The sequence below is a fragment of the Pan troglodytes genome, chromosome 17, assembly GCF_028858775.2.
Source record: "Pan troglodytes isolate AG18354 chromosome 17, NHGRI_mPanTro3-v2.0_pri, whole genome shotgun sequence".
In the NCBI taxonomy this organism is placed as follows: Eukaryota; Metazoa; Chordata; class Mammalia; order Primates; family Hominidae; genus Pan; species Pan troglodytes.
This window is the reverse complement of record NC_072415.2, coordinates 84,617,246-84,643,860: the sequence shown is the minus strand read 5'-3', so window position 1 is coordinate 84,643,860 and position 26,615 is coordinate 84,617,246. Positions and strand designations below refer to the sequence as shown.

The following is a 26,615-nucleotide window of genomic DNA, read 5'->3' as shown; positions in this document are numbered from 1 at the left end:
TCAAAGGCATAATTTATCTGACATCTTTTTTCATTCTGCCTAAGGAATTACACTAGAATAATGTTTTTAAATAAAATTTGTCCACATAATGACATTTTTTTCAATTCTATCCAAACTAAAATAGCTCCAAAGCGTTTACTTATCATAACTGTTAAGAAATTATACTTGCCAGGCATGGTAGCTCAAGCCTGTAATTCCAGCACTTTGGGAGGCCGAGATGGGTGACCTCCACTTGAGGTCAGGAGTTCGAAACCAGCCTGGCCAACATGGTAAAACCCCATCTCTACTAAAAATACAAAAAAATTAGCTGGGTGTGGTGGCGGGCACCTGTAATCCCAGCTACTTGGGAGGCTGAGCCAGAAGAATTGCTTGAACCTGGGAGGCGGAGGCTGAAGTGAACCCAGATCATACCATTGCACTCCAGCCTGGGCAACAAGAGTGAAATTCCATCTCAAAAAAAAAAAAAGAAAGAAAAAGAAAAGAAATTATTACACCTGCCATCACTTCTCTTCTACATCATGCTAGGAATTAAAAAGAATGCATCATTTTGTTGCTTCAGAAAATCTCCTGCATTCTTGTCTTTGTATTTTATCAATTGATTAGGGCTTTGGGGAGCTGAGCAAAGTATAGAACATATCCGACCCAACGTCTGCCTTACAAGAACTTACTTCCTAAAGAAGAAAGCTTTCTCAACATGGTAAAGAGGAAGATAAGTGCTCTGCAATACAGAATGTAGATGTTACAAAGTTGGTCAGTGGAAGAGCAGAAGGAATATGTGCTAATGTTAGGACTTGGTTTAAGTTTTTCTTTGTTATGAAAGGCAGTAGTATTACAGATCGTTAACATAGTTATGCTAGATCTAACCATCGTACATTAAGATAGAAACAAGTGTTTTGTCTTGTATAATCAAGATCTCAAATCATGATTTAATTTTTTAGCCATTACATGTACAATTAATATTCAAACTTGATCTGAAAAATAACATTAAAAATAACAGATAACACTGAATTCATTTAAAAGTAGACATTTAAAATAGTATAGTACACTTTTTTTTTAAGAGACAGGATCTCCCCATGTTGCCCAGGCTGGTCTCAAAACTCCTGGGATCCTCCTGCCTCTGCCTCCCGAAGTGCTAGGATTACAGGCAGGATCCACCACGCCTGGCCCTTAAAATAGTATAGTATACTATCTACTAAACTAGATTGTGTTTAAAAGTCACTTGGCCCTATCATGAAACAGTTTGGGGATTTGTTTTTAAGTGAAAACAACTATCCGTAGAAGTGAGAAGTCAGATAAAATAGCATTTGTTTTCTTTTGTGAGCTTTCTCCTTACTCTGCTTCTTCTAAGAACTTTGTTGAGCATGTCTAAATAAATGGTCAGATGCTGGGCTTCGTGCTCTCCTCAGCTTAGCTTCTCGTCACCTGCAGGAATGGCAGAGCAGTGTCATCTCACTCTGTCTTCTGATTGCTCAAGAGGAATCGTGTGTGTGTGTGTGTGTGAAATCTTCCAGTTTTGGAATGTCAGCTTCCCATTCAAAAGTGCTTAGGACACCGTGACAGCCACATCAGCGGGGGTGAGGGAGCCAGTGCAGGGCTCCCAGGCTTCCAGTTTGTGGCCTCTGAATGAAGGTGTGGCCCCTGGTAAGATACAAGCACTGCTGGGAAGCCTAACACATCGAACAGTTATTAGCCATTGACACCTCTGCATGGCTTGTTTTCTGTGCTTCTCCCCAGTACTAGCTGCTCCCAAGAAGGTTTCAAACTAGGAACAATGTGAAGTGGAGAGTATAAAGATGAGAGAAGTCCAGGAAGGGTATAGCACACCTGGTAGGGAAGACCCCACAAATCGCAGCTGCAAAGTCAAGAGGAAGATTTTAGCAATCATACTGATTATCTAATATGTGCAGCACACCCCACTGGATGCCTGAAGTACAGTGATTAGTAGGATATGGTCGCTAATATTATAGAGCGTGAAGTTTAATAGGAGGGAGAGAGATGCACAGAAATCATGAGTGTGCATTGCAGCATGAGAATGGATGATACAAATGTTGAAATCATTCATTTCAGCACTTAAATGTTTCCTGATGACATACAGTATGCCTGGAACCTTCAAGACATCAGGATAGACAAAACAGACATAATCTCTGCCTGTAAAGATGTTACAGTCTAGCAGGAGAGCTGGCAGTTTTCAAATTGTAGAAATACAATCATGCATCACTTAACAGGGATACTGAGAAATGCGTGTCTGGACATCTTCAGCCACCCTAGAGTGTACCCACACAAGCCTAGATGGCATAGCCTACTACACGCCTAGGCAGCATGGTGTGGCCAATTGTTCCTAGGCTATAAACCTGTGCAGTGTGTTACTGTACTGAATACTATAGGCAGTTGCAACACAGTAGTAAGTATCTATGTATGTAAACATAGAAAAAGGTACAGTAATAATATGGTATTGTAATCTTATGGGACCACTGTCATATATGTTTGTTGTTGGCCAAATTGTCAGTATGTGGTACTTGACTAAGTATTTAATGGCAATGATAATAAATGCTACAAAGGAACTATGGAGACTATGGTAGCATAATAGGGACACCTCACTTACTCATGAGGAATAAGAAAAAGCTTCCCTGAAAAATTACGACTAAGCTGAGATTTGAAGAATAATGTGGAGGGTGGGTGGGAGGGGTATTAGTGAGACCAAGGGGGTTGTAAGGGTGTTGCCGGAGGAGGGAGAGACTCTGAGAAGGCTCTGAGGCAGGGAAGCTCTTGGGTGTTTGTGAAACTGGGAGGATTTGAAGGATGGGGTTGTCAGGGTGTATCTAGTGAGGGCAGAGCAAGCCAGAAGAGTAAGCAGAGAGCAGGTTGAGCAGGACTTGTAGACCTTCTTGGGATGTCTGACTTCATCCTCAGACCATGTCGCCAGTTGAGAGCTTTAAGCAGGGTGAGAGGGACAAGCCAGTTGCCGCATGGCATGTACAGTGAGAGGGGCTGTCGTGTAAGCAGAGGCTGGTTAGGGGCCTCTGCAATAACCCAGCAAAACGGAAGAGTGTTGGCTTATGAGCTATGCGAGGTGACAGTGGAACTAGAAGGAAGTGGTGGCTTTTGAGAAACGGGCTGGACTGGCCCTGATATTGAATTGCATTGGAAAGAGAGGGAAGTGTGGAAGATGATGCAGGCCTCTGCTATCAACTAGCTGATGGTCCACTTACCAAGGTAGGGAGCACCAGAGGGGTAACAGGCTGGAGGAATGGATGGAAGTTTTCATACTAGGTGAGTAGAGTTTCAGATGTGAAATGGGCAGGAAGATGGGTGGCCCTGATTCTCGGAAGAGGGGACTGGGTTGGGAGGCATGGGCATCTGGCGAGTGCAAAGGCCACGGAGTTCCCAGCATGAGTGTGAACAGTGAGAAGTGTCCGGGAGCAAGCCTTCGAGGGAGCCCTCGCTCACTCCCTTCTCCCAGCAGCAAGTGCAAAGGAACAGTGTCACTGACCAGGGCTCTTGCACTGTCTGGCGCACAATCACCAAAGTTTCCAAGCCAGTACATTTTATTTTTATGAATACAACATAAAGCCAGAAACATTCCCAGCCTCACTGTTTTCCAGAAAAGCATCTACCAAACTCAAATGATATTCCTAACCCCTAAACCTTATCACAATAGTTACGCTTTAATGCGCTACATCTACTAACAAAGCCGGATACATTGCCCTCCTCCAATACAACAAAGTCCCCCTGATGGGCATGCCACAATGTACGCCCAACTATACTGGGTGATCATTTTTGTCCAAGTGCATATATTTCATCATTAAAATGTTAAAAAACAAATATTTAAATTTCTCTCTCCCTTTTTTGCCTCCATATAGCTGGTTAATATATCTGAATAACAACTGAGTAGCTTTCTTTTATCCCTTTGAGTACAAGGAGCTTGGAAGATACTCCTTTCTGACTCCCACATCAGGGTAGGGTCTGGGTCACCACAGGGCTTAGAATTGGGTGGAAAAACAGGAGGGAAGAGCTGGGGAGACCAGTCGTGACCCTGGGTGACAGAAAAACATGGACTCTGAACTCTGGCAATCCAGGATTGGAATATCCTAGATTCTACAACTTCCATAACTATTCATTCTCCTCCCCTTCTCTCCTGGCAGCAACGTAATAATTGAGACACTGCTGGTCTCAGATTCAGCAGGAATGAAGATCAGCGAATACATATTGTTTGGTAACTTCTTAAATCTGATGGTATATTAGTCAGAAATGCTTACAGTGTATTTTATAATAAACTTATGTTAATGGACTAACATGAAGACTCTAAATCTCTCTTACTGTTAGTCCTTATCTACAATGCCAAATGCATCAGGTAGGTTCAACAAAATCGAGAAACACCACGAAACCCTGCATAATTAGATGAGCGCAAACTACACTTTATAGCACAAAATATCAAACACCTGCTGCTGTTCTTTAACGATGACTTGATATTCTATAGAATTGGAGATGTGATGGCTTGAAGCCTCCTGCTTCCAAAGAAAACACTAACTGGAATCCTTCACAAATGCCCACAACTAGGTTGAGCCCTCAGTTGGGTCCACTTCTGTGACTAGAGTCAAGGTGAACTGAATCACTGACTGCCTGCTCCAGTCCTTTTAAAGGTGGTACAGCACGTTTTTAAACCGACACTGACATCTCAAGAACCAACAGAGTGATGGAAAAAAGTTGAACGCAAATGTGTTCTGCTTTTTTTTTTTTTTTTTGGAGACAGAGTCTCGCTCTGTCGCCCAGGCTGGAGTGCAGTGGCATGATCCCAGTTCACTGCAACTTCCGCCTCCTGGGTTCAAGCGATTCTCCTGCCTCAGCCTCCCGAGTAGCTGGGACTACAGGCATGCACCACCATGCCCAGTTAATTTTGTATATTCAGTAGAGACAGGGTTTCACCATGTTAGCCAGGCTGATCTCGAACTCCCGACCTCAGGTGATCCGCCCACCTCGGCCTCTGAAAGTGCTGGGATTATGGGCATGAGCCACCGCGCCTGGCCCTCTGCTTTGTTTTTATTTGGAGTCATAATAGAAAAAAATTTAATAAGCCCCTAAATGATTCTCCATTAATGTGATTTAAATAATAAATTCATAAAGATTGAATTTGTTTATATACACTCAACTGTAGAAAAATGACTGTCTTTTTTTTTTGTTGTTTACACCATCAAATCCAATCAAGCCAAACATGATGGTTAACTAAAATGATTAATGAATGCAGCATTAGCTGATGGCTTTAAATTTAGCGTGTGTTACTGATGTCAGGGTTGATTAGTTCTCTATCTAAAACTGATGCTATTAAAAGCTTTGAGCAATTTAGATGTTGTCATTGAGTAAAACTCCAATGGGGTGAGAGAAATTCTATCAGGATTAATTCTGCTCTGGTGCAACCTGTGCACAGATGTTGGACAGAGAGAGAGTGGGCCTTTTCTGATGGGACAGGAAGAAGGAACGGGAGGCAGAGAAGCTGACAAGGTGGCATCGATCTCAGGAAAGGTAAAGAAGCTTGGAATAAAAAAAAAATACTCATCTTTGCACAAGGACTCCCAAATGGCATACGGGTATGAATATTGATCATTTCAGCTTCGGAACTTTTCAAGAAGTGGGAAAAAATAAATGAAGGGGAGGCAAGAGGTTAATATAGTACCATGCTTTAGTAACTCCTCTGAAAATGAATCCACGGGGAAATCATTGTAGTCAGTGGTGGAGACCAACATTTTTATTAATAAGATAAAAGGAAAGAGTGGTAAAGCAAAGGCGATCATTGGATGGAATGATTATGTGTCACGAGCACTTGAGGACCTAGAAAGCAAACCGGAGTGATTATGCCAATCAAATTGCAAGGTTGGAGACATGCTAAAAGGTTAGAAGGAATCCAATCCTGGGGCTATTGCACAGGACTTGGGGAAATCAAGTTGCTGCAAGTAGCTATGACTTGAGGAAGGTGTGCAGTGGGGGACCTTAAACCATTTCCAACATCTGTGCCTTTGAAATATTTTATTATTGATCCAGATATCCCAAGACATTTTAAATGGAAGGGAAAATGTACTATACTAGACCCAAATTCTCTGGATATTTAGATTCCATCCCTGTCTAGGGATGTGGGGGAGGTGAATCTGTCAGTGGATCAGATCAGACTAGAAGGTTCTTGTGATTAATGGAGCTGGGCCATCTCTAAGAAAAAGGCAGCAAATAATTTGGTTCCCTCTATGTAGTTCCACCTAAGAAGAGGAAAAACAAAGAGAAATTTTGTTACAATTTCCATTCAAATGAAGGAGGAAAAATATTCTGTCATTTAGACAGGAAGATTTGATGTTATAAATTCCATTTAAATTATTTGGCATACTTCTGAGATTCCAGTATGAAAAGCACTTAGTAAGCTCCATGTGAAAATTGCATTATTATTATTAAGAAGATGAGAATCAGTCCTAGACTCAAATCCAAAAGTCAATTTTCCTTGATTTCTTATCACTGATATGGATATCAGGGTCAAACAATTTCTTGTTTCTCACTAGTCTGGGATGCTTAGGAGATCTTGTAGTATCTGCCAGTAGCGCATAAAGCAAACATTCCTAATAGCCTTTTTTGTTATGCACTAAACATTTGTGTTTCCTCAAAGTCCTATGTTGAACCCCTAACCCCCCAGTGTGTCCGTATTTGGAGACAGGGCCTGGAGGAGATAATAAAGGTTAAATGAGGTTAAAATGGGGGTCCTAATCCAATGGGTCTGGTGCTCTTATAAAAAGAGAGACACCAGAACCACCTAACCCCGCCATCACAGGGACGGCCAGGAAGACAGCCCATACCCAGCAGGATCCAAATGGCCTGGCACCTGATCTAGGGCATCCAGGCTCCAGAACTGTGAGGAATGAATGTCTGCTCTTTAAGCCCCCAGTCTGGACGATTTTCCATTCTCGCATAAATTGAACAGGAGCTCACCCACGTGTAGACCCGGGTGTGTGCAGTAAAGGAAGAAGAGAGAGGCACATTGCACAGGCATCAGCTGACCTGTTGATTTTCTCATTCTGCGAGTGTTCTCCATCATCAACAGCTCCCAGCGGAATTAGCACCACGCTCTTGTGGACGATCTCCTGGAACATTTTGGCAATTGGAATGGTGGATCCATCCCGGATCATATCTGGTTCTGTTCCAAACACTGAAACAGGAAAAGAAGGCATTTGAATAGGGTAAGGACAAGAACACCCCCAGGAAGCTCCTCAAGGTCAGTGCCTCCTTTACCTTCCTCTCTCTTTTTCCTTGTTAATCTTTCTTTTTTTACCATTAGATTTGGTGCTTTGGGGTAAGGAAGCCCCTTGATATCATGCAATTATATTCTAAGATAGACACTAGAGTCAAGAAGAAAACTATGGATGTCTTCTTCACAATTACCTACTTTAAAAAAGATTTTAGAGCCAGGTGCAGTGGCTCATGCCTATAATCCCAGCACTTTGGGAGGCTGAGGTGTGCGGATCACTTGAGGTCAGGAGTTTGAGACCAGCCTGGCCAACATGGTGAAACCCCGTCTCTACTAAAAATACAAAAATTTGCTGGGCATGGTGGTACATGCCTGTAATCCCAGCTACTCAGGAGGCTGAGGCAGGAGAATCGCTTGAACGTGGGTGATGGAGGTTGCGGTGAGCCGAGATCTTGCAACTGCACTCAGGCCCGGGTGACAGAGCGAGACTCTGTCTCTAAATAAATAAATAAATACAATTGTAAATAAAAATTTTATTTTGAACTAATTTTAGAAAAGTGTAGAATTTAGAAAAGTTGCAAAAATAGTAGAGAGAGAGCTCCCATCTATCTCTTACTCTGCTTTCCCTAATATGAATGTCTTATATAACTATTGCAAAATGATCAAAACAAGGAAACTGACAATGGTGCAATGTTGTTAACTACACTCCAGACTTTCAATTTCACCGGTCTTTCCCTTTTTCCATTCCAGGATCTGATCCAGAATCCACACTGCATTTTTATTATTGCTTCTTAGTTTCTTGTATGCTGCAGACGTTTCTCAGTATTTCCTTGTCTTTCATGACCTTGACCATCTTGAAGCTTATCAGTCGGTAGTTTTGTAAAATATCCCTCACTCTGGGTTTGTCTGATGTTATCTCGTGATTGCAAGAGGTCATGCATTTTTGGCACAACACAAGACAATGTCCCTATATTGTTTCTTCATGAATTAAATATTATGGAAGTGGGACTTCTTTGGGTTTTTTGGTGACAGATATGCCAATAGCTGTACTATCGCTCAAATGTCACAATGTTTCTGGCAATTTTCAAAGTATTGCACAAAATAGTTTTAACTGCTATCGTAGGTTTTAGAAAGAGATGAGTTCAAACCTTCTAGCTTACGGGACATGCTGCCAGTGATGGAGTGGGATGAAAAATGAAACAAAGAAACCAGAGAGAACATGCCACCTCCTCTGTATTCACAAAGCAAGATGTGGATGTGAATCGAAGTGATGTACCTTGCTCGCAGAACCAGTTTAGCACACAAATAGACCGCAAGGTGTCTTATGCATTCCTGAAAGGCTATTTCAGACCTATTTATTGTTGTCAACCTGGGTATTTCAAACACACACCTCTCTTCAGCTGCCATTACATTTCTTCAATCCTAAAGTTTACTGGCAAAATACCTGCTAAGGTTGGGGGCAGCAGGAATGGTGATGGAAAGAAGCATGGCTCCCTGTCTTGGACTTGATCTGTAGTTTTCCGTGTCTGTGTCCCTTGTACTGATAACCCTGAGAGAGAGTTAGTGCTTCAAGGAGATCTGGGCTTCCCTTTCCGGCTTTGCCACCATTAGCCAATGTGGCCTCAGGCCTCAGGCCTCATCTGTAATAGGATGCCATAGGTCTACCTAAATGCATGCCACTGCTTTTCCACCTAGCTTTGGGAGAGACCTAGAACCCCCTGCTTTGGGAAGAGCCCCCATTCTGCTATTGCTGGCAGGGTCCCCCTCCTGGTGCAGAAGCCAAAAAGACTGGGTGTCCCTGCTCCCTGACGCCACAGCCAGCACCCAAGTACACGCCCTCTGCTCAGCCCAGCACATGGCTCTACCCAGGACCTTGAAGTGCATGGAATTAAAACAGGCACCACCAAAGAATTTCCAAATAGAGCTGTGCTGCCTTCTGGGGAAGCGATGTGGCACTGTGAAGAGACCACTGGCTTGAGGGTCAGACACACCGGAACTGGGTTTCTCATGTGTTTTGCAATTGTGTACAGTGAGCTCATCTCCAAGAAGCTCCTGTGGAATCTCCTTGGCCTGCCTGGGGGCTGTGTCCTCCTGGGCAGTGCTGTGCTTGCATCAGCAGGCAGTCCAGCCATGGCACTAGTGAGAACCAGAACACACACTAGGTAAAATTAAACACCCAAACCCACAGGAGCAAGGGTCCATGGTTAAAAATTCTCAGGGGAGACCTTGTGTCCGTCCAACGTCCAAGCAAAGGCAGTCAAGCTTACACACACACACACACACACACACACACACACGCACACACAGGATAGGTGTGGCTCTCCGGGGATGCCCTGCCTGTATATAATGGGTCTCATTTTCAACTTCCTGCCTCACTCTGGCCCAAGGCCATTAAAGCCCCAGTCTCTTTGTGACCAGGAAGAGCAGATCCCTGCCGGCCAGCCCAGGGTCTGCTTATTTACTCCCCTAGAGTTTAGCTTCTCCTTCATTTTCAACCCTGAAGGATTTCCTCTGATGTCATACAAGCTAAGCTGTATTTTTTGTTTTTCATTTTTTGAGACAGGGTCTCACTCTGTCCCCCAGGCTGGAGGGCAGTGGCATGATCACAGCTTGCTGCAGCCTCAACCTCCTGGGCTCAAGCCATGCTTCTGCCTCAGCCTCCTGAGTAGCTGGCACTACAGGCATGTGCCACCACGCCCAGCTAATTTTTATACTTTTTATAGAGATGGGGGTCTCACCATATTGCCCAGGCTGGTCTTGAACTCCTGAGCTCACGCGATCCTCCTGCCTCTGCCTCCCAAACTGCTGGGATTATAAGCTTGAGCCATCACACCTGGGCTAATCTGTGTTTTGAAAGGATGTTTTTACATGTTGGCCAACATTTCTATGAGTTCGTATTCAGGGGGAGGGGGTTGAAGATTTTCTAGTCCATCATTTTCTTCAAAATTCAGGTCTCCAGACTTAAATTTGAACACAGGCTTTGCCCCTTGTGAGCTGGGCACCCTTTGGCAAAATACTTCATGTCTGTAAGCCTGCATTTATTCCTCTGTTAGATGGGGAAGGCCATTGGGAGGATGACTTGAGATGGCGTGTATAGCGTGCCCTGCACATGGCATGCATTCAACAATGTGCTCTGTATTAAAAGGAGAGTTGATTTCTGAGTTTTAAAAGTGTCTGCTTTACCCACGGTCCCATGGGTACCACCCCTGAGTCCCAGTGCAGATTGGCCAGTCAGAAGATCTTAAGGTCCCACCTGTTCTGATCGCTCTTTTTGCTGCGAGATACTGGGTGTCGTTAATATTTGCAATCCACGGGTGTAGGCCTAGAGCCATGGAAACAACCATCTTGTTGGAACTATTTCTTTTGGAGAACACATCTTCAAGATGCCGTGTCACCTAAAAGGTGACGTTTTCAATGATAAGAGAAAGTGTCAAGTTATTCTCTCATACAGTTAATATAGTCTTCCATCAAGAAACTGATTAATACAGTTAATATAGCCTCTTCCATCAAGAAACTGAAGCCCCAGCCTGACACATGCAAGTGTTGTGATTTTCCCTTCACTCTGCCAGAGGGCGAGAGTGAGATCCTTCTTCAGTGCTGAGAGCAGGAAACCCTGGGCTGTGCCCAGAGGGAGATTCCCCTCTATCCTCTACCCTGCAATCCTGGCCCCGGCCCACCCCTTCCAACCACAGCGTCTCACACACACAGAGGTGCTGGAGCATCGCTTGTTGAAAGTGATGAAGCCTAACACAGCAGGACTTCTCTTTTGAATCATCCTCTTTTTGGACTCCTCAGTACCCTCTGAATGATTTCGAAGCATTAAGCATTTGGGAAATTTCCAAGACGTGGGAGCAACTCCAGGCTCAACTATGGAGGAGCCTCATTTCAGCCTCCTTCTCTCCCCTCCTGCTCTTTTTTCATTGTTACTGTTGAGAGCCTCCCGGGGAGGTGCCATACTCAAATTTCTTCCATTAATTACTTCAACACACATTTATAGAACACATGTCATGTCCCAGAGACTGTTCTAGGTGCTGCGGATACAGCTGTGAACAAGACAAGGAAGGCCCTGCCCTCATGGAGTTTATATGTCGTGAGAAAAGGGGGTAGCACCTCCAAAAAGAAGGAAGGGAAGGGAGGAAGGAGAGAAAGATAAAAGGAAAGGGAAGGGAGGGGGAGGGGAGGGGGAGGGGATGGAGAGGGGCGGGGAGGGGAGTGGGGAGAGGAGAAGGAAGGATGGAAGGAGGGCGGGAGGAAGGAACAGGAGGGAAGAAAAAGGAAAGGAGAGGGGAGGGGAGGGGAGGGAAGGGAAGGCAAGGGAAGGAAAGGGAGAAGGGAGGAGGGAGAGAGGGAGGAGAGAGGGCAGGAGAGAGGCAGGGAAGGAAGGAAAGAAGGAGGGAGGGAAGAGAGGAGGGGAGGAGGCCGGGAGGGAGAAAGAGAGACTACTTTAGAATGTAATTAGTGCTAACAAGACAATAAAGGGGGATAATGGGATGGAGAGAGAATGACTGTTGGGATGAAATATTTCTTCAGCTCATTCATTCAAGAGTCTACTTTCTGTTAAACTAACTTGAGGCAAATTGATGATTGGTTGGTAATTTGGACACATAACTCCTTCTAGAAAATATTTTCCTTAAAATGGCTGCTTCCAAAGTGTTAATTTCAGACATCATGAAGATCTAATGATTGAGGCCTGAGACTTTCTGCTTCTGTCCAAGCATAGGCAGGTCCCTACTCCATCTATGTGTAAACCAATCTTGCTTTTATATCTACCATCTAACTTTCAAATTTTCCTAGCACACTAGTTTCAAATGGTTATTTATCTGACTGCTGTGATTGCATATACTTGAGGGAAAAGACTGGGTTCTTTTTGTTTGTTTTTTTAAGAGACAGTGTCTTGCTCTGTCACCCAGGCTGGAGTGCAGTGGTGCTATCATAGCTCACTGCAGCCTTAAACCCCTGGGCTTAAGGGATCCTCTAGCCTTGGCCTCTCAAAGTGCCGGGATTACAGGCACAAGTCACTGCACTGGGCAATATTGGTTTCTTGACATTTGTTCCACTCCTCTTGTATTGGAAAAAAATGATACTCCAGTGGTAGCAACCTCACTGCTCACTAAGCCGTGATGTGCGGTATTCAGAAACCATGTTACTGAAACATGTTATTGTCACAATAAGCATTTGTTACCTGTTTTTCCACCACAGACACATTCATGTGAGGGACTAGACGGATTGAAAATTTTCCTATAACTCGGCCAGGTATGACTGTTTTAGCTCCAGGCTCATCAAACGCGCCCTCGATCCCATGAATAGAAAGAGATGGGTACCTCCAGAGGTGCATTAGAATCTCCTCCTATATTAAAATAAAATTATCCAAAGGATGCTTAATTAGAACCCAGTGGACCTGGGTTGCTTGTGTTACCACCCTCTGCCTCTCTGAGACACCATTCAGGACACGTTAAGTGTCACCTTACTCAGCTGTGCCTCACGCAAGGACTTTTTCCTCAGGACACAAACTCTCTGCTGTCCTCAGATGCCTTCACTACCCATCACTACCAATGCTCCCCATTGATGAGTGCCCCTCTTTGCCCAAGATCTGCAGTTTTCAGTTAACAAATGGCAAAGGGGCCCTTTCAAACGAGATCGGGCACGTTCAATGTGGTATGGCCATAGATAAAGGAGCCCTTTCAGAAATGTGGGTTCAATTATAAATTTCTAACCCCAAATTACAATAACTTATGTAATGAAAGCATTTTCTTATTCAGCAGACATCAAATAACTCTTCAGATGTTTAAGCCAGTTTTCCTTCTTCTGGCCATCCTGGAGCTGGTCTGCAAGAAGATGCCTGCTTCATAATAATTCACTCTACCACTTCTTTTCAGCTGGCTTTTCCCCCTCTCAGCCCCTTCCCCAGGAACCAGCCCTAGCTACCAAACACCTTGTCAGGCAAGCATGCTGCCCAGAAAGAGGAAGAGGAGAAAAACAAAACAATTCTAAATTTGCCTATAAGGAATGTTTTCAGCTTTGTATTTACTTAGTCCACTGAGGCAATGATGTATTCACTTACAGATTAGCCCCTAAGGCTCTTGGTTTTGTCTGGAAAAATGAACAGTTAGAGGTCTTGGAGCTGGAATCATCTCAGACTTTTCTTGGTCTTTGAAAAGGTAAGAAGTCCAGCTCACTGGCTGAAGGCTGACGTGGGATTTAGGTTAATGAACAGCTTTGGAAAACATGGCTGGGAAATGGGTAACTGCTTGTGGTTAAGTGCCAGAAGCCAGTGCCAATTAGACCCCATTGAAAAAGGACTGGTTGATCCAGGCCACGGGGAAGTGGCTGTGAATGTCAAAAATATGCCTGGGAATTCACATCTGCTTTGGATTCTAAGATACGGAGATTAGCACCAGACAATGACTTAGACAGAGGGCAAATATGATATACTAGCCTCATGCCTCTTTCAGCTTATCCATCAGTCTGTGGCCATACCTTAGTATCGAACAGAAATTTCTCAATCCGGCTGCTATTCCGGTATTCTTCTAGGTCTAGATGGATGGCTTTGTATGTATTTATTTCCTCTTCTGTAAGACGAACCACTTCATCATAGATTCCAGGGACCAGGATATGACCAGACGAGTCTACCAGGCTACCTACAAAACACACACAGAAAACAAAGCCAGGTAGAAAGGAGTGTGCCAATGTTGTGGTCCTGGAGCCAGACTGTGGGAGGACTCTTCAGGGTTGCAGCAGGCCTCTTGACGGTCTGGGTCCCCGTGGCCAAAGCCATTGGCAGCAACTCCATCCAAGAAGTGACTGTCAGAGAAAGGAGTTGGTCACCAGGCTCATGCAGCTGGAGTCAGCCCTGCTTTAGTGTTCACCTTGTCAAAGGTGTGGCTGAAAACACCTGGGCCTGCAACAAATGAGGTCGGAGTGAGTTACCTGCATCACGTTCACGTTCTCAGCTATGCCTTTTATACATAAACAAGGTTTTTTAGTTTTGTCTTATCCTGATTTTAAAAGTAATATGTGTTCATTATAAAACATTTAAAATACATGCTGGGTGCGGTGGCTCACATCTGTACTCCCAGCACTTTGGGAGGTCAAAGCAAGTGGATCGCTTGAGCCCAGGAGTTCCCAACCAGCCTGGGCAACGTGGCGAGACCCTGTCTCTACAAAAAATACAAAAATTAGCAGGGCATGGTGGCACATGCCTGTAGTCCCAGCTACTGGGGAGGCTAAGGCAGGAGAATCGCTTGAACCCAGGAGGCGGAGGTTGCAGTGAGCCCAGATCACGCCACTCTACTCCCACCTGGGTGACAAAGTGAGACTCCGTCTCAAAAAAAAAAAAAATTATGTATATACACACACACACACACAAGTACATGTATACACACCTACATACATACATACCTGAGAAACCAAAAATTTTTGTCATCCCTTCTCAACTTCTCTTCCCCTTCACACACACACACACACACACACACACACACACACACACACACACACAGTATATTATAATAAAGACTCATTTTTAATTAAAAGCATTATACCCTTCAGGTCTACTCTATGAGATACCATCATGACCACAAAATCCCCTGTATACACTAGTATGCTCTTCATGAAAGAGTTTGGAGATCAATACAAATGGAAAAAAATCATCACTAAATATCCATAAGAGCAGCAGATGTTGAGATTTAGTAAATACTGCCCACTCTCTGGAGAAAATGCGTATCAAAGGCAAAATGCAGCCAGGAAGTAGACTGATATAAATGACACAAAAATGTCTCCAGGGCAGCTTAATGAGTCCCCACTGATAATGCAATCATGATATCTCCTCTTGAGCATATGTCCCTAAACTTCTGCTGACAGTCTTCTGTGTAAGGACAGAGTTGCAGAGTGCGTGCCTTCTAAGCACGCACTGTACCTCACTAGTAAAACGATCCAGGCCTCTGTTCTCGGCATCATTTTAAATTACAACTTTATTCTCTCAGTATACAAAGCAGCCTTCCCTATTGCTGGACTGGGAGAAGGAAGAGAAAGGATTTCCTCATTTACCTTTTCTTTCCTTCCTTCTCTTTCTTTCTTCTTTCTTTTTTCTTTCCTTCCTTCCTTTCTTTCCTTCCTTCTTTCTTCTTTCCTTTCTCTCCTTCCTTCCCTCCCTCCCTCCCTTCCTTTCTCTCCTTCCTTCCCTCCCTCCCTCCCTTCCTTTCCTTCCCCTCCTTTCCTTCCCCTCCTTTCCTTCCTTTCTTCCTTTTCTCTGTTTCTTTCTTTCCTTTTTTTGAAACAGAGCTTGCTCTGCCACCCAGGCTGGAGTGCAGTGGCACAATTGTGGCCACTGCACCTGGCCTTCCTTTCCCTTTTAATTTGCTTGCAGAAAAATCTGATTAGAGAGCTGTGGAGTATGGCTCAGTCACTTTGGCCCTGCCTGAAACGCCATCACAGGGAAAGGGGAGCCATTGATGTCTGTGCTATTCAGAAATAATGCTGCTTCACAGATCCCATTTTCCATATTTCTTTGCCCTAGTTCTTTAATATTGAAAGCATTTGAATGAAAATAGTATGCTTAAGAGTTCGTCCCCTCCCCTCCTGTTCATTTTCCTCTTGTAATCATGATGTGATGTCATTTCTGCAGTTACCACAGCCTTCTTGGGAAGTGCGGGGAAGGCAGAAGGTGCCTTTGAAAACTGCCCACAGGAAACAGAATCCTGCATGCCTAGCAGCCATCTTGGATTTGAACATTTTAAATAACATCACATATTTGGTGCTTATAAAAATGCCCTTGGTGCAATGGCCTTTTCTGTTTTATGGCTTTTAGGGAAATGCAAAGAATAGGAAAGTGTCTGCAAAGGGAAACTACAGAAGGTTAGAGCTCGATTTGTAAACCCAAGTATCCTCTTAGCAGCTCCTGCCTCCCCTGCATACTAAGCCCCTTTTCAGACAGGGAACTAACCTGGTTTTGCTTTGTACCTTAGTGGAGGTTATCATGCATTTCACAGAGCTGGCGCTCACTAGCGTTTATTGTCTGTTCATGATCACAGCAGAGACAGAGAGGTGAGGAGGCTTGCACAAGGCAAGGGCTGCCCGTGGATTCCCACATCCTGACTAGTGTGTATGCCTGCTTGTCAGCCTGCAGGAGTGGACACAGCACAGCCGACTCTCACCTGACATCAGGGGGCCCTGGAAGTCCGGGCATCTCCACTACAGCCCAGCCTGTCGGCAAGCAAAATTCCTGCTTGTCATCTCATAAACACTGAAGCTCAACACTATGTCCTTATGTTTTTGTACAAAACATATGAAAACCACATAGAGGACACAATCCAGAAATTACTATGCTGTGGATTGATTATTTGATTTGTATCAAGAACTAAAGAAAGTCAAACCACGTTTTTGACTTCATTCATGAGCCCGAGCCAACTCTTCCTTAGCAGAGCAATGTGCCTTTGTGGGGCTGCACGGAATCCGATGCCTGGCTGAAGCCACGCAGCTGAAAAAGATGCCATGCAGCAATCATGCTTGTGGGAAAAGCAAGATGTGCTGTAAAGATTTCAGATGCAGTTCCTAGGGAAGAAAACATTCATTCTGGTAAAACAGAAAATTAACCTCCACTCCCCAAAATCGTGAGTTGCATACCATCTGATTCTTCTGGAAACCATTTAAACTCTTTAAGGGAAAATGGCTGGGTGTATTCTGTCTGAATTGTCAAGCATTGGAAATATCATCCAAGAGCTACATTTCAGGAAAACTAGAAGGCCATAGAAGAATAGATAGATAGATAGATAGATAGATAGATAGATAGATAGATAGATAGATAGATACATAGATACATAGATAGATACATAGATAGATAGATAGTTGGATGGATGGATGAATGGATGGATGGATGGATAGATGATAATGGATGGATAGATGGATGGATGAATGGATAGAAAGATGATAGATGGATAGATAATGAATGGATGGATGGATAGAAAAATGATACATGGATAGATAATAGATGGATGAATGGATGGATGGATGGATAGAAAGATGATGGATAGATAATAGATGGATGGATAGACAGATAGTTGGATGGATGGATGGATAGATGATAGGTAGATGGAAAGATAGATAATGGATGGATAGATGCATAGAAAGATGATAGATGGATAGATAATAGATGGATGGATGGATAGTTGGATGGATGAATAGAAAGATAGATGGATAGATAATAGATGGATAGATGGATAGCTAGATAGATCGTAGAAATATAGGTAAATTTCATTATTCAGTTTGGGAGAATGAAGGAGAAAGCTGTGCAACTAAAAATGATGCTGAAGACCTTGAAAAGATCCTCCCAACACCTGGGCCATCTGGGCTGATTGTACCATGGCCTGGACTACTGAGGCCAAGGGAGTAAATGCTTTCTGGCAATTTGTCTGCCCAAAAGGGGCACATTATTAAACATTTTTTTTTTTTGCTTTTTCTATTATTTTTCTTTTCTTTTCTTTTTTTTTTTTTTTTTTGATACAGGGTCTCGTTCTGTTGCCCAGGCTGCAGTACAGTGGCACGATTATCTCAGCTCACTGCAACCTCTGCCTTCCGGGCTTAAGCGATCCTCCTGCCTCAGCCCCTTAAATAGCTGGGACTACAGGCCTACACCATCATGCCTGGCTAACTTTTGTATTTTTTGTACAGACAGGGTTTCACCACGTTGCCCAGGCTGGTCTCAAAGTCCTGAGCTCAACTGATCCACCCACCTTGGCCTCCCAAAGTGCTGGGATTGCAGGCGTGAGTGACCATGCCTGGCCATGTTGTGAAATTTGCATAAAGGAGCTATACATGCCACGTGGAGCACAGTGAGGTTTTGCAGGGTCTAAAACATAGGTAATGTGTGAACCTCTTTTTTAAAAGAACACCAAATTATGAATATAAAATGATGAGTAGGGACTGTGGAAGGAGCTCCTGTAAGTGAGGCCCCTGGAGTTTAAACTTCCTTAGCTTCCCAGGGAACCCACCATGGGCAGCTCTGATGCCTAGAAGAGCTGCAGGTGAATTGAGCCTGGGCAAACAGCCTCCCCGAGAAAAACATACAACTTCCTCTTGCACACACCAGCAATCCATGGGAAATCAAAGATAGCACCGGGATAATCGGGGAACTCGTCGGCGTCGCTGTGCCACTCGGGGCCACAGCAACCTTGAAAAATGAAGCCAAGTGGTGCTGACATATTTGACACCATTTCTGGAGTCAGGCCAGGGCAGGCCATTACTCACTGATGGACATGCTGCATTCCAGCCACCGTGACAAGTGTTCTGCACACATCACCTTTTTGCATCCTAAAAGCAATACTAGGTGAACAGACGATTGTGCCCCTTTACAAATGAGAAACCAAAGACTAGAGAACTCGAGTAACTTACCAAGGTCGTACAGGTGGTCTGTGGCAGAGCAAGGACATACCTGGTCACCCGCACCCAGAACCCACATGCTACAAGGTGCAGGCTGGTCTGCGGAAGGGCCAGTCTGTCGTGAAAAACAAGATGCTCTTGAGAAAGTGGGTGAAGGGCCTCACCTGGTGTGTTGCTTAGTTCCTTTCCCTTTTGATCATCCCTTTGTTGATTTATCTTCAGTCAAAAAGTCATGCCAGGTCTAATGAAGTTGAACTTGTGGTTCAGCTGCTTGGGAATACCACACCTCCACCCGGCCTGGCATTCTAGGAGCACCAGTAAGGGAGTCAGGGTGGCCTGTCAGTCTTTTGTATCCTTTGAGTCTCTGCCCTCTTGTCCTTAAGTATGGCTGGATGTGTCACAATGTCCAATAAAACAAAATGGATGAACTGAAGAAGAGTTTCAGTCCATGAAAAGAAATAATGCAGACTTACTTAAAAGTGGAGGGAACAGTTTGCCAAGGGGAGGAAAATCTAAGCATCTACACCCTTGTTCAAAGCTGGTTCAGAACGCAAGGAGAGGCACATAAAATCAAGTAGAACTGTCTTTTAGTTGATCCCTGATGCTTAAAAAGTGAAACAAAATAAGGCATTACCGAGAAGAGCAACCAGATCAGCCATTGGTTCATGAAGGATGCCACCAAAGGTTCCTGAGTGAAAATCCTGGTCTCTACATTTCACCTGCAGAGTAGATAAAAGGTAAGAGATATACTTCCTGCCTTGGTTCCTTTAGTGTAAGCATTTCACATGGTGAAATACATATCTGCGTGTGTCCCTCAGAACTCAGGTAGGTGACATCCAGACCTGACTTCACTTTCCGTGTTTCTCAGTCATGGGGACTGGATTTCCTACCCACTGTCGATTGCTTCATTGCCACCATCTCTTGAATCCCCTGAAACTGACTCATTCCCCAGCTCTTCCACCAACTCTATTCTAGCCAAGATCACCAGGCTCTCCTTGGCCAAATGATTGACGTTTACACAGCTGTCTTCCTTTTGGTTTCATCCCATATTGTTGATCACTCCTCTTTCTGGAAAAATTCTCTTCCCTTGGTTTCTGAGAAGCTTTCTTCTCTTTCTTCTTTTCTTACCTGCAGGACAATTCTATTGATATCTCCTGTAATAATATCTCTTCTTCCTCTACCTCTAAAGCTTAATACTTGGCTCATCCTTCCTCTACCTGAGCTTCAAGAGCTCACAGGATAGTGTCTATGTATATGGCACCCTTGACATAAGTGACTCCATCTTAGAAAAAGACTCCATCTTACTTTTCCTAAGGGACTTTGCCAACAGGGACTAGATGTTCTGCCTGATCAATAAAGACTGCCTCCAGCTGGATAAGGACATAGCCAAACACATTCTTCCACTATCAGTTCTTATCAGAGGACTTGGCAGTCATAAAACGACCAGGATGTCAGCAGCTCAAAACTTAACAGACACTGTCCTGCTGTCACTTGTGCTAAGCGCCCAGCATGTGCCACCAAAGGCTCTGCCCAGATCAAAGGCTCTTCCTTACAAGACCACTGGACCACCCGGGCCAAGCCAGGATTTCTTTTTGTCTACGTCACTCTCCCTGGACTGGTTCATTAACCTGTTTTCCTATCACTTTTCTTTTCTTTTTTTTTATTATTTATTATTATTATTATTACTATTTTGAGACAGAGTCTTGCTCTGTCACCCAGGCAGGAGTGCAGTGACACGATCTCAGCTCACTGCAATCTCCGCCTCCCGGCTTCAAGCAATTCTTCTGCCTCAGCCTCCCAAGTAGCTGGGACTACAGGTGCACGCCACCATGCCCAGCTTTTTTTTTTTTTTTTTTTTTTTTTTTTGTATTTTCTTCATGAAGACAGGGTTTCACCATGTTGGGCAGGCTGGTCTTGAACTCCTGACTTCAGGTGATCCACCCGCCTCAGCCTCGCAAAGTGCTAGGATTACAGGCATGAGCCACTGTGCCCAGCTCCTTCTCTCTTGATGGTAAATGTTACTTTGTTTGTTGTGGAATGTTCAGTCTATAACATTCACATATCGGCTAGGTATACCACAATGTATGCTTTACAATACTGACTGCATTGTGGAGTAGCTTGAGCCTGTGTGCCTGCACTCTGACTTCTGAATGAATGGGAGTCACTAAGGAGAATTGCCTCCTTGGGAACTCCATGGAGCCCATGGCTTTTATTATTGAGATAGCATCAGTAAAAGCCTGACAATGTGGAACGACACAAACATGTGTGGACCTGGTTATCTCTGACCATGCGGTGCTCACGCTAATTTAAGGGCAGAGATACTATTAATACATCCATGCCCTTCAATGTTCATCCCTGGAGGTCTGACCTTCTACTTAAACACCAGACCTAAAACTCTGGAATGCTTACGGTGCCTTCCACTTGAGCATGCTTCCAGTTTCCAAAACTCAGGAGATCTAGACCCAAACTCAATCTCTTCTGCAATTACTTCCTACCAGCATGATTTCTCCTATATACGCCATATCCAATCAATTACCAATTTCTACAGGTTGGGCTTTTTTGAAGTTGATTCTTCAGTTCATTCCCTCCCATCCTTCCTGCCCAGCTGGTCTTTCTCTGTTCCCCTTCATCTTCAATGTGGCACCAGAGCAATCTTCGGTTTGGTCACTTTAGCATTAAGACTTTCCATTCACTAGGCAATAATGCCAGCTAAATTACTCTGGAGTGTGGACGGTCTCACTTCGAAACCTTGAGCTGGCTGTCTCACATTCTGATGACAGCTCCCCTTGTCCTCTCTTGTAACGTTGCTGTACCACCTGTTCTCGGTCTTCATTAAGACGTCAGTCCCTTGACCCTTCCAAGATGTCCCACATTGCCCTCCTGCCTTTGTTTTTTCCCCTGTTCAACCTGAATACCACCGTTGATCACCTCAGCCCCTCTGTGCTCAACACCTTGATGAGCTCTTCCCTACTTTCTCCACCACAACCCTCTGGGGTAACCTCAACCCCTGGGCCAGGCTTCTCTGTCCCTGGCCACTGAGCATGCTGCAGAAAGCCAGCAATTTGCATGGACAGATGACTCCAGACCTTACCACTGCCTGGCCCTTCTTCATCCTCCCATCCCTTCTCTTCCCCCTGTCCCAAAGTGACCACTTCAAGCCATCACTTCTCTGCAGATACACTCACTTCCTACTAAACAGAAAAAAATGGAGGCTAAGAGGGAAGAAGCTCTAGGACTTGGAGCTCTCTACCTACCCAAGGCCCTCACAGAAGAGGTTACTTTCTTCCCCTGGGTCTGGAGCTTGCCCCCTCCCACCTCCTCAGTGCCTTTGTTCTCAAAAATTCTCCCCCTCCCTCCCAGGTCTCCAACTGCTCCCTCTGTCTATTGCCTCCCAAGGGCTTCCTCTAGCCATCATCCCAGCTCTCTCCCACTTTTCACAGCCATGTTTCTTGAAAGCGGGTTCCAGAGGACAGTCCCTGCTTCCTGTTTTCTCTGTCACTCCCACATCTCTTTAGTATCTGTATCTCACTAGAAGTAAACTTCCTGAGGGCAGAGACTACTTTATTCAGTCCTATACCCCTGGGACTTAGCATCCTCCTATCTGACAAATAGAAGGCACTCACTGTTTTTCAAACGCATAGCCATGTGTGTTTCCGTGTATGTGCTGACATCTGAATCTCAAAACTGCCTAGGGATTGGATAGAGCATGGATTATCAGCCTACACATTGTTATATGAGAAAACAGATTGAAATGATGAAATAATTAGCTATTTACCCAGGAGGGACTTTCTATGTCTTATGCACTATCACAGATTGCCTGTATTACTAGAAAAAGAGAAAAGGGGAAGGAAACTGATTATGTGTCAAACCTCAACTAAAGGCTGCATGTAATGACACAGTCATCCTGGGAGGGGGCGTTATTGTACCATCTTTCAAGGTGGGAAACCAAGGCTCAAGGTGAAACCACCTGCACAAGGCTGGGCATGGTAGAAGCTAGGATTCAGATGCTGGCCTCGGGCGACACCAATGCTCCTTCTCTTTCCCTGTGACCATGGCACGGGGGTCTCCTGCCACTGTGGCCAGCAGGCCCACGCTGGGAGCAGGACACAGCAAAGTCGCCCCTGCATTGATCGCGCAGTCTGCTTACCTCCCTGTGGCTGCCATACCTGCCTGCAAATCCCATGGCCAGAGTTTCCAACCTTTGCTTTGTAAGTCACAAACCCCTGTGAATCCCCTCTCCAGAACAAGGTACATAGCCACATCCACTCCAAGTGTTGGGGGTTCATGACCTCCCCAAACCCCAAGACCTCTGCACCCACCCCACCTCCCCTGAGGCCGTGTGTCCCAGGTAAGGCCTCTGCCCTCAGGAAAGCTTTCTTTCTTCCTCTCCAAGATCCCAGAATGGATTGGTGCTCCCATTCACAACCCCCACAGGCCTCCATCCATGCACTGCTGTCTGTGGATACCTCCACCATGAAGTAGCTGTTCCCCCGGGTTCCGTAAGTGATTGCTGGCTTCCTTTGGCTGATCCACAGGTTATCTGAAATTACGATGTAGTCCACACCAGAGAAGAATCGGTCCTTTTCTTTTTCCACAAGTTCCTCCAGGGCAACAGAGCCAGCCTCTTCCATCCCCTCAATGATGAATTTGATATTCACAGGAAGATCCTAAGTAACAACAGAGGAAAAAAATTGCACAAGTTGCCTAATGTGGTTTGGCTGTGTCCCCACCAAATCTCAACTTGAATTGTATCTCCCAGAATTCCCACGTGTTGTGGAGGGACCCAGGGGGAGGTAACTGAATCATGGGGGCCAGTCTTTCCTGTGCTATTCTTGTGATAGTGAGTAAGTCTCACGAGATCTGATGGGTTTATCAGGGGTTTGCTTCTTCCTCATTTTCTCTTGCCGCCACCCACCACCTAAGAAGTGCCTTTCGCCTCCTGTCGTGATTCTGAGACCTCCCCAGCCATGTGGAACTGTAAGTCCAATTAAACCTCTTTTTCTTCCCAGTCTTGGGTATGTCTTTATCAACAGCATGAAAATGGACTAATACAGTAAATTGGTACCAGTAGAGTGGGTTGTTGCTGAAAAGATACCCAAAAATTTGGAAGCGACTTTGGAACTGGGTAACAGGCAGAGACTGGAACAGTCTGAAGGGCTCAGAAGAAGACACAAAAATGTGGAAAGTTTGGAACTTCCTAGAGACTTATTGAATGGCTTTGCCCAAAATGCTGATAGCAATATGGACAATAAAATCCAGGCTGAGGTGGCCTCAGGTAGAGATGTGGAACTTTTTTGCAACTGGAGAAAAGGTGACTCTTGTTTTGTTTTAGCAAAGAGACTCATGGCATTTTGCCCCTGCCCCAGAGATTTGTGGAACTTTGAACTTGAGAGAGATGATTTAGGGTATCTGGTAAAAGAAATTTCAAAGCAACAAAGCATTCAAGAGGTGACTTGGGTACTGTTAAAGGGATTCAGTTTTTAAAGGGAAACAGACCTTAAGAGTTCAGAAAATTTGCAGCCTGACTATGTGATAGAAAAGAAAAACCCACTTTCTGGGGAGAAATTCAAGCCAGCTGCAGAAATTTGCATAAGTAGTAAGGAGCCTAATGTTAATCCCCAAGACCACTGGGAAAATGTCTCCAGGTCATGTCAGAGACCTTCACAGCAGCCCCACCCATCACAGGCCTGGAGGCTCAGGAGGAGAAAATGGTTTCATGGGCCAGGCCCAGGGTCCCTGTATTGTGTACAGCCTAGAGACTTGGTGCCTTGTGTGCCAGCTTCCCCAGCTGTAGCTAAAAGCGGCCAATGTACAGCTCGGGCTGTGGCTTCAGAGGGTGGAAGCCCCAAGCCCTGGCAGCTTCCATGTGGTGTTGAGCCTGCGGGTGCACAGAAGTCAAGAATTGAGGTGTGGGAACCTCTAACTAGATTTCAGAAAATGTATGGAAACGCTTGGATGCCCAGGCAAAAGTTTGCTGCAGAGGTGGGGCCCTCATGGAGAGGCTCTGCTAGGGCAGTGTGGAAGGGAAATGTGGCATTGGAACCCCCACATGAAGTCCCTAGTGGGGCACTCCCTAGTGGAGCTGTGAGAAGAGGGCCACTGTCCTCCAGACCCCAGAATGGTAGATCCACTGACAGCTTGAACTGTGCACCTGGAAAAACTGCAGACACTCAATGCCAGCCCATGAAAGCAGCCAGGAGGGAGGCTATACCCTGCAAAGCCACAGGGGCAGAGCCACCCAAGACCATGGGAACCCACCTCTAGCATCAATGTAACCTGGACATGAGACCTGGATTCAAAGGAGATAATTTTGGAGCTTTAAAGTTTGACCCCTGGATTTCAGACTTGCATGGACACTGTAACCCCTTTGTTTTGGCCAATTTCTCCCATTTGGAACAGCTATATTTACCCAACACCTGTACTGACATTGTATCTAGGAAGTAACTAGCTTGCTTTTGATTTTACAGGCTCATAGGTGGAAGGGACTTGCCTTGTCTCAGATGAGACTTTGGACTGTGGACTTTCAGGTTAATGCTGAAATGAGTTAAGACTTTGGGGGACTATTGGGAAATTATGGCTGGTTTTGAAATGTGAGGACATGAGATTTGGAGGGGCCAGGGGTGGAATGATATGGTTTGGCTGTATCCCCACCAAATCTCAACTTGAACTGTAGCTCCCAGAATTCCTACATGTTGTGGGAGGGACCCACAGGGAGGTAATTGAATCATGGGGGCAGGTCTTTCCCATGCTATTCTCGTGATTGTTAATAAGTCTCATGAGATCTAATGGGTTTATCAGGGGTTTCAGCTTTTGCTTTTTCCTCATTTTCTCTTGCTGCTGCCATGTAAGAAGTGGCTTTTGCCTCCTGCCATGATTCTGAGGCCTCCCCAGCCATGTGGAACTGTAAGTCCAATTAAACCTCTTTTTCTTCCCAGTCTCAGGTATGCCTTTATCAGCAGCATGAAAACGGACTAATACATTGCCCATTCACCTTTGAAGATCCACTATTTGTTTGCATATAACATAAACACATGAAATTATTATTTACCTTCAATGTATGAATTTGCATTCCCCACAGTTCTGTTACAGCAATGGAGTTGTAACTACGATTGTGAAGGAGAATTCAAGGTAATGCCTGGTGTGTGCCCTCCAACATGTCCTGCCAATTTAATGCTATGATCAAGAACTGGGGAAAGGAGCAGCTACAGAAAAGCAAATTCTATACTACAGAGCTTGCCTGTGTGGCTGCAGAGGGAGGCATTTTTCTCCTTCTCCCCAAAAGGAATTTTTCAAGAAAGGTTAGGCAATTACAAATCGCTTTTCTGTCCTCATAATTCTGAGCCTGAAAAAGGAGAACTTTTTCCTTTGAAAGACTGTTAAGCCTCAGGATAATTTTTACTTCAAGTATCTGTTATTTTTCAGCTATGATTTCAATCTGCCTTTTAACTTATTCAAAGGCTTTGATCTTGCAGCAAAATGGAACTTGAGTTTTTTTCTAGTTAATATTAGGGCATGGAATAGCTCCTTTAAAATTTTTACAACATGCTTCTTCCCCCATTTGGTTTTGATCTTTTTATATCTTTATAATTTATAACTTCATATCTTTGAGAACCACATTAAGAGGAGAGGTCAAAGTCTTTTCCTAGAGCACAGGATGTGTGCAGAACTCTAAAAGTGATTACAAGCAGATAAACGACACGGCACACACTGTAATCAGTTCTAATAAGTGGGCTTGACTCACCACAGATTAACAAATGCAACATGAGCACGGGATTATATATGAGAGAATAATAAGTTATGTGGTAATTAAAATGAGAAAATTAGAAAATCAGTCATTCAGTTGGATAAGAGCTTTTGGGGGATAGTAATTTGTTCCTATGTATCCCTTGTGTTTCTGTGTGTCTTAGGAAGTCCATCTGAAGTTCTGAAATCTTAATATCTGAAGGTTCTGTGTGAACATTGAACTAGCAAACAATTGCTGAGGAGTAGTTGGAAATCCTAAGAATTTTCTGGCAAGTCACGTTTAATA

General features: G+C 44.5%; 1 protein-coding gene across 6 annotated transcripts in view; it reads right to left on the bottom strand.

Moving 5' to 3' along the window:
- The window catches only part of CNDP1 (carnosine dipeptidase 1), a 62,969-nt gene that overhangs the window by 6,709 nt on the left and 29,645 nt on the right, over positions 1–26,615 (bottom strand). For 2 of the 6 annotated variants that reach the window (XM_009434188.5, XM_009434187.5), the window contains exons 6-12: positions 23,053–23,253; positions 19,221–19,305; positions 13,694–13,854; positions 12,399–12,563; positions 10,470–10,611; positions 7,030–7,177; positions 2,672–5,612 (exon numbers count right to left, since the gene is read on the bottom strand). In XM_009434188.5, the coding sequence (XP_009432463.2) occupies positions 5,348–5,612; positions 7,030–7,177; positions 10,470–10,611; positions 12,399–12,563; positions 13,694–13,854; positions 19,221–19,305; positions 23,053–23,253 (1,167 nt within the window). In that variant the 3' untranslated portion in view covers positions 2,672–5,347. Of the gene's footprint in view, positions 1–2,671; positions 5,613–5,712; positions 6,243–7,029; positions 7,178–10,469; positions 10,612–12,398; positions 12,564–13,693; positions 13,855–19,220; positions 19,306–23,052; positions 23,254–26,615 lie in introns of those variants that run through there. The other 4 variants (XM_001136945.8, XM_009434190.5, XM_009434191.5 and 1 more) reach the window with 3 other exon arrangements.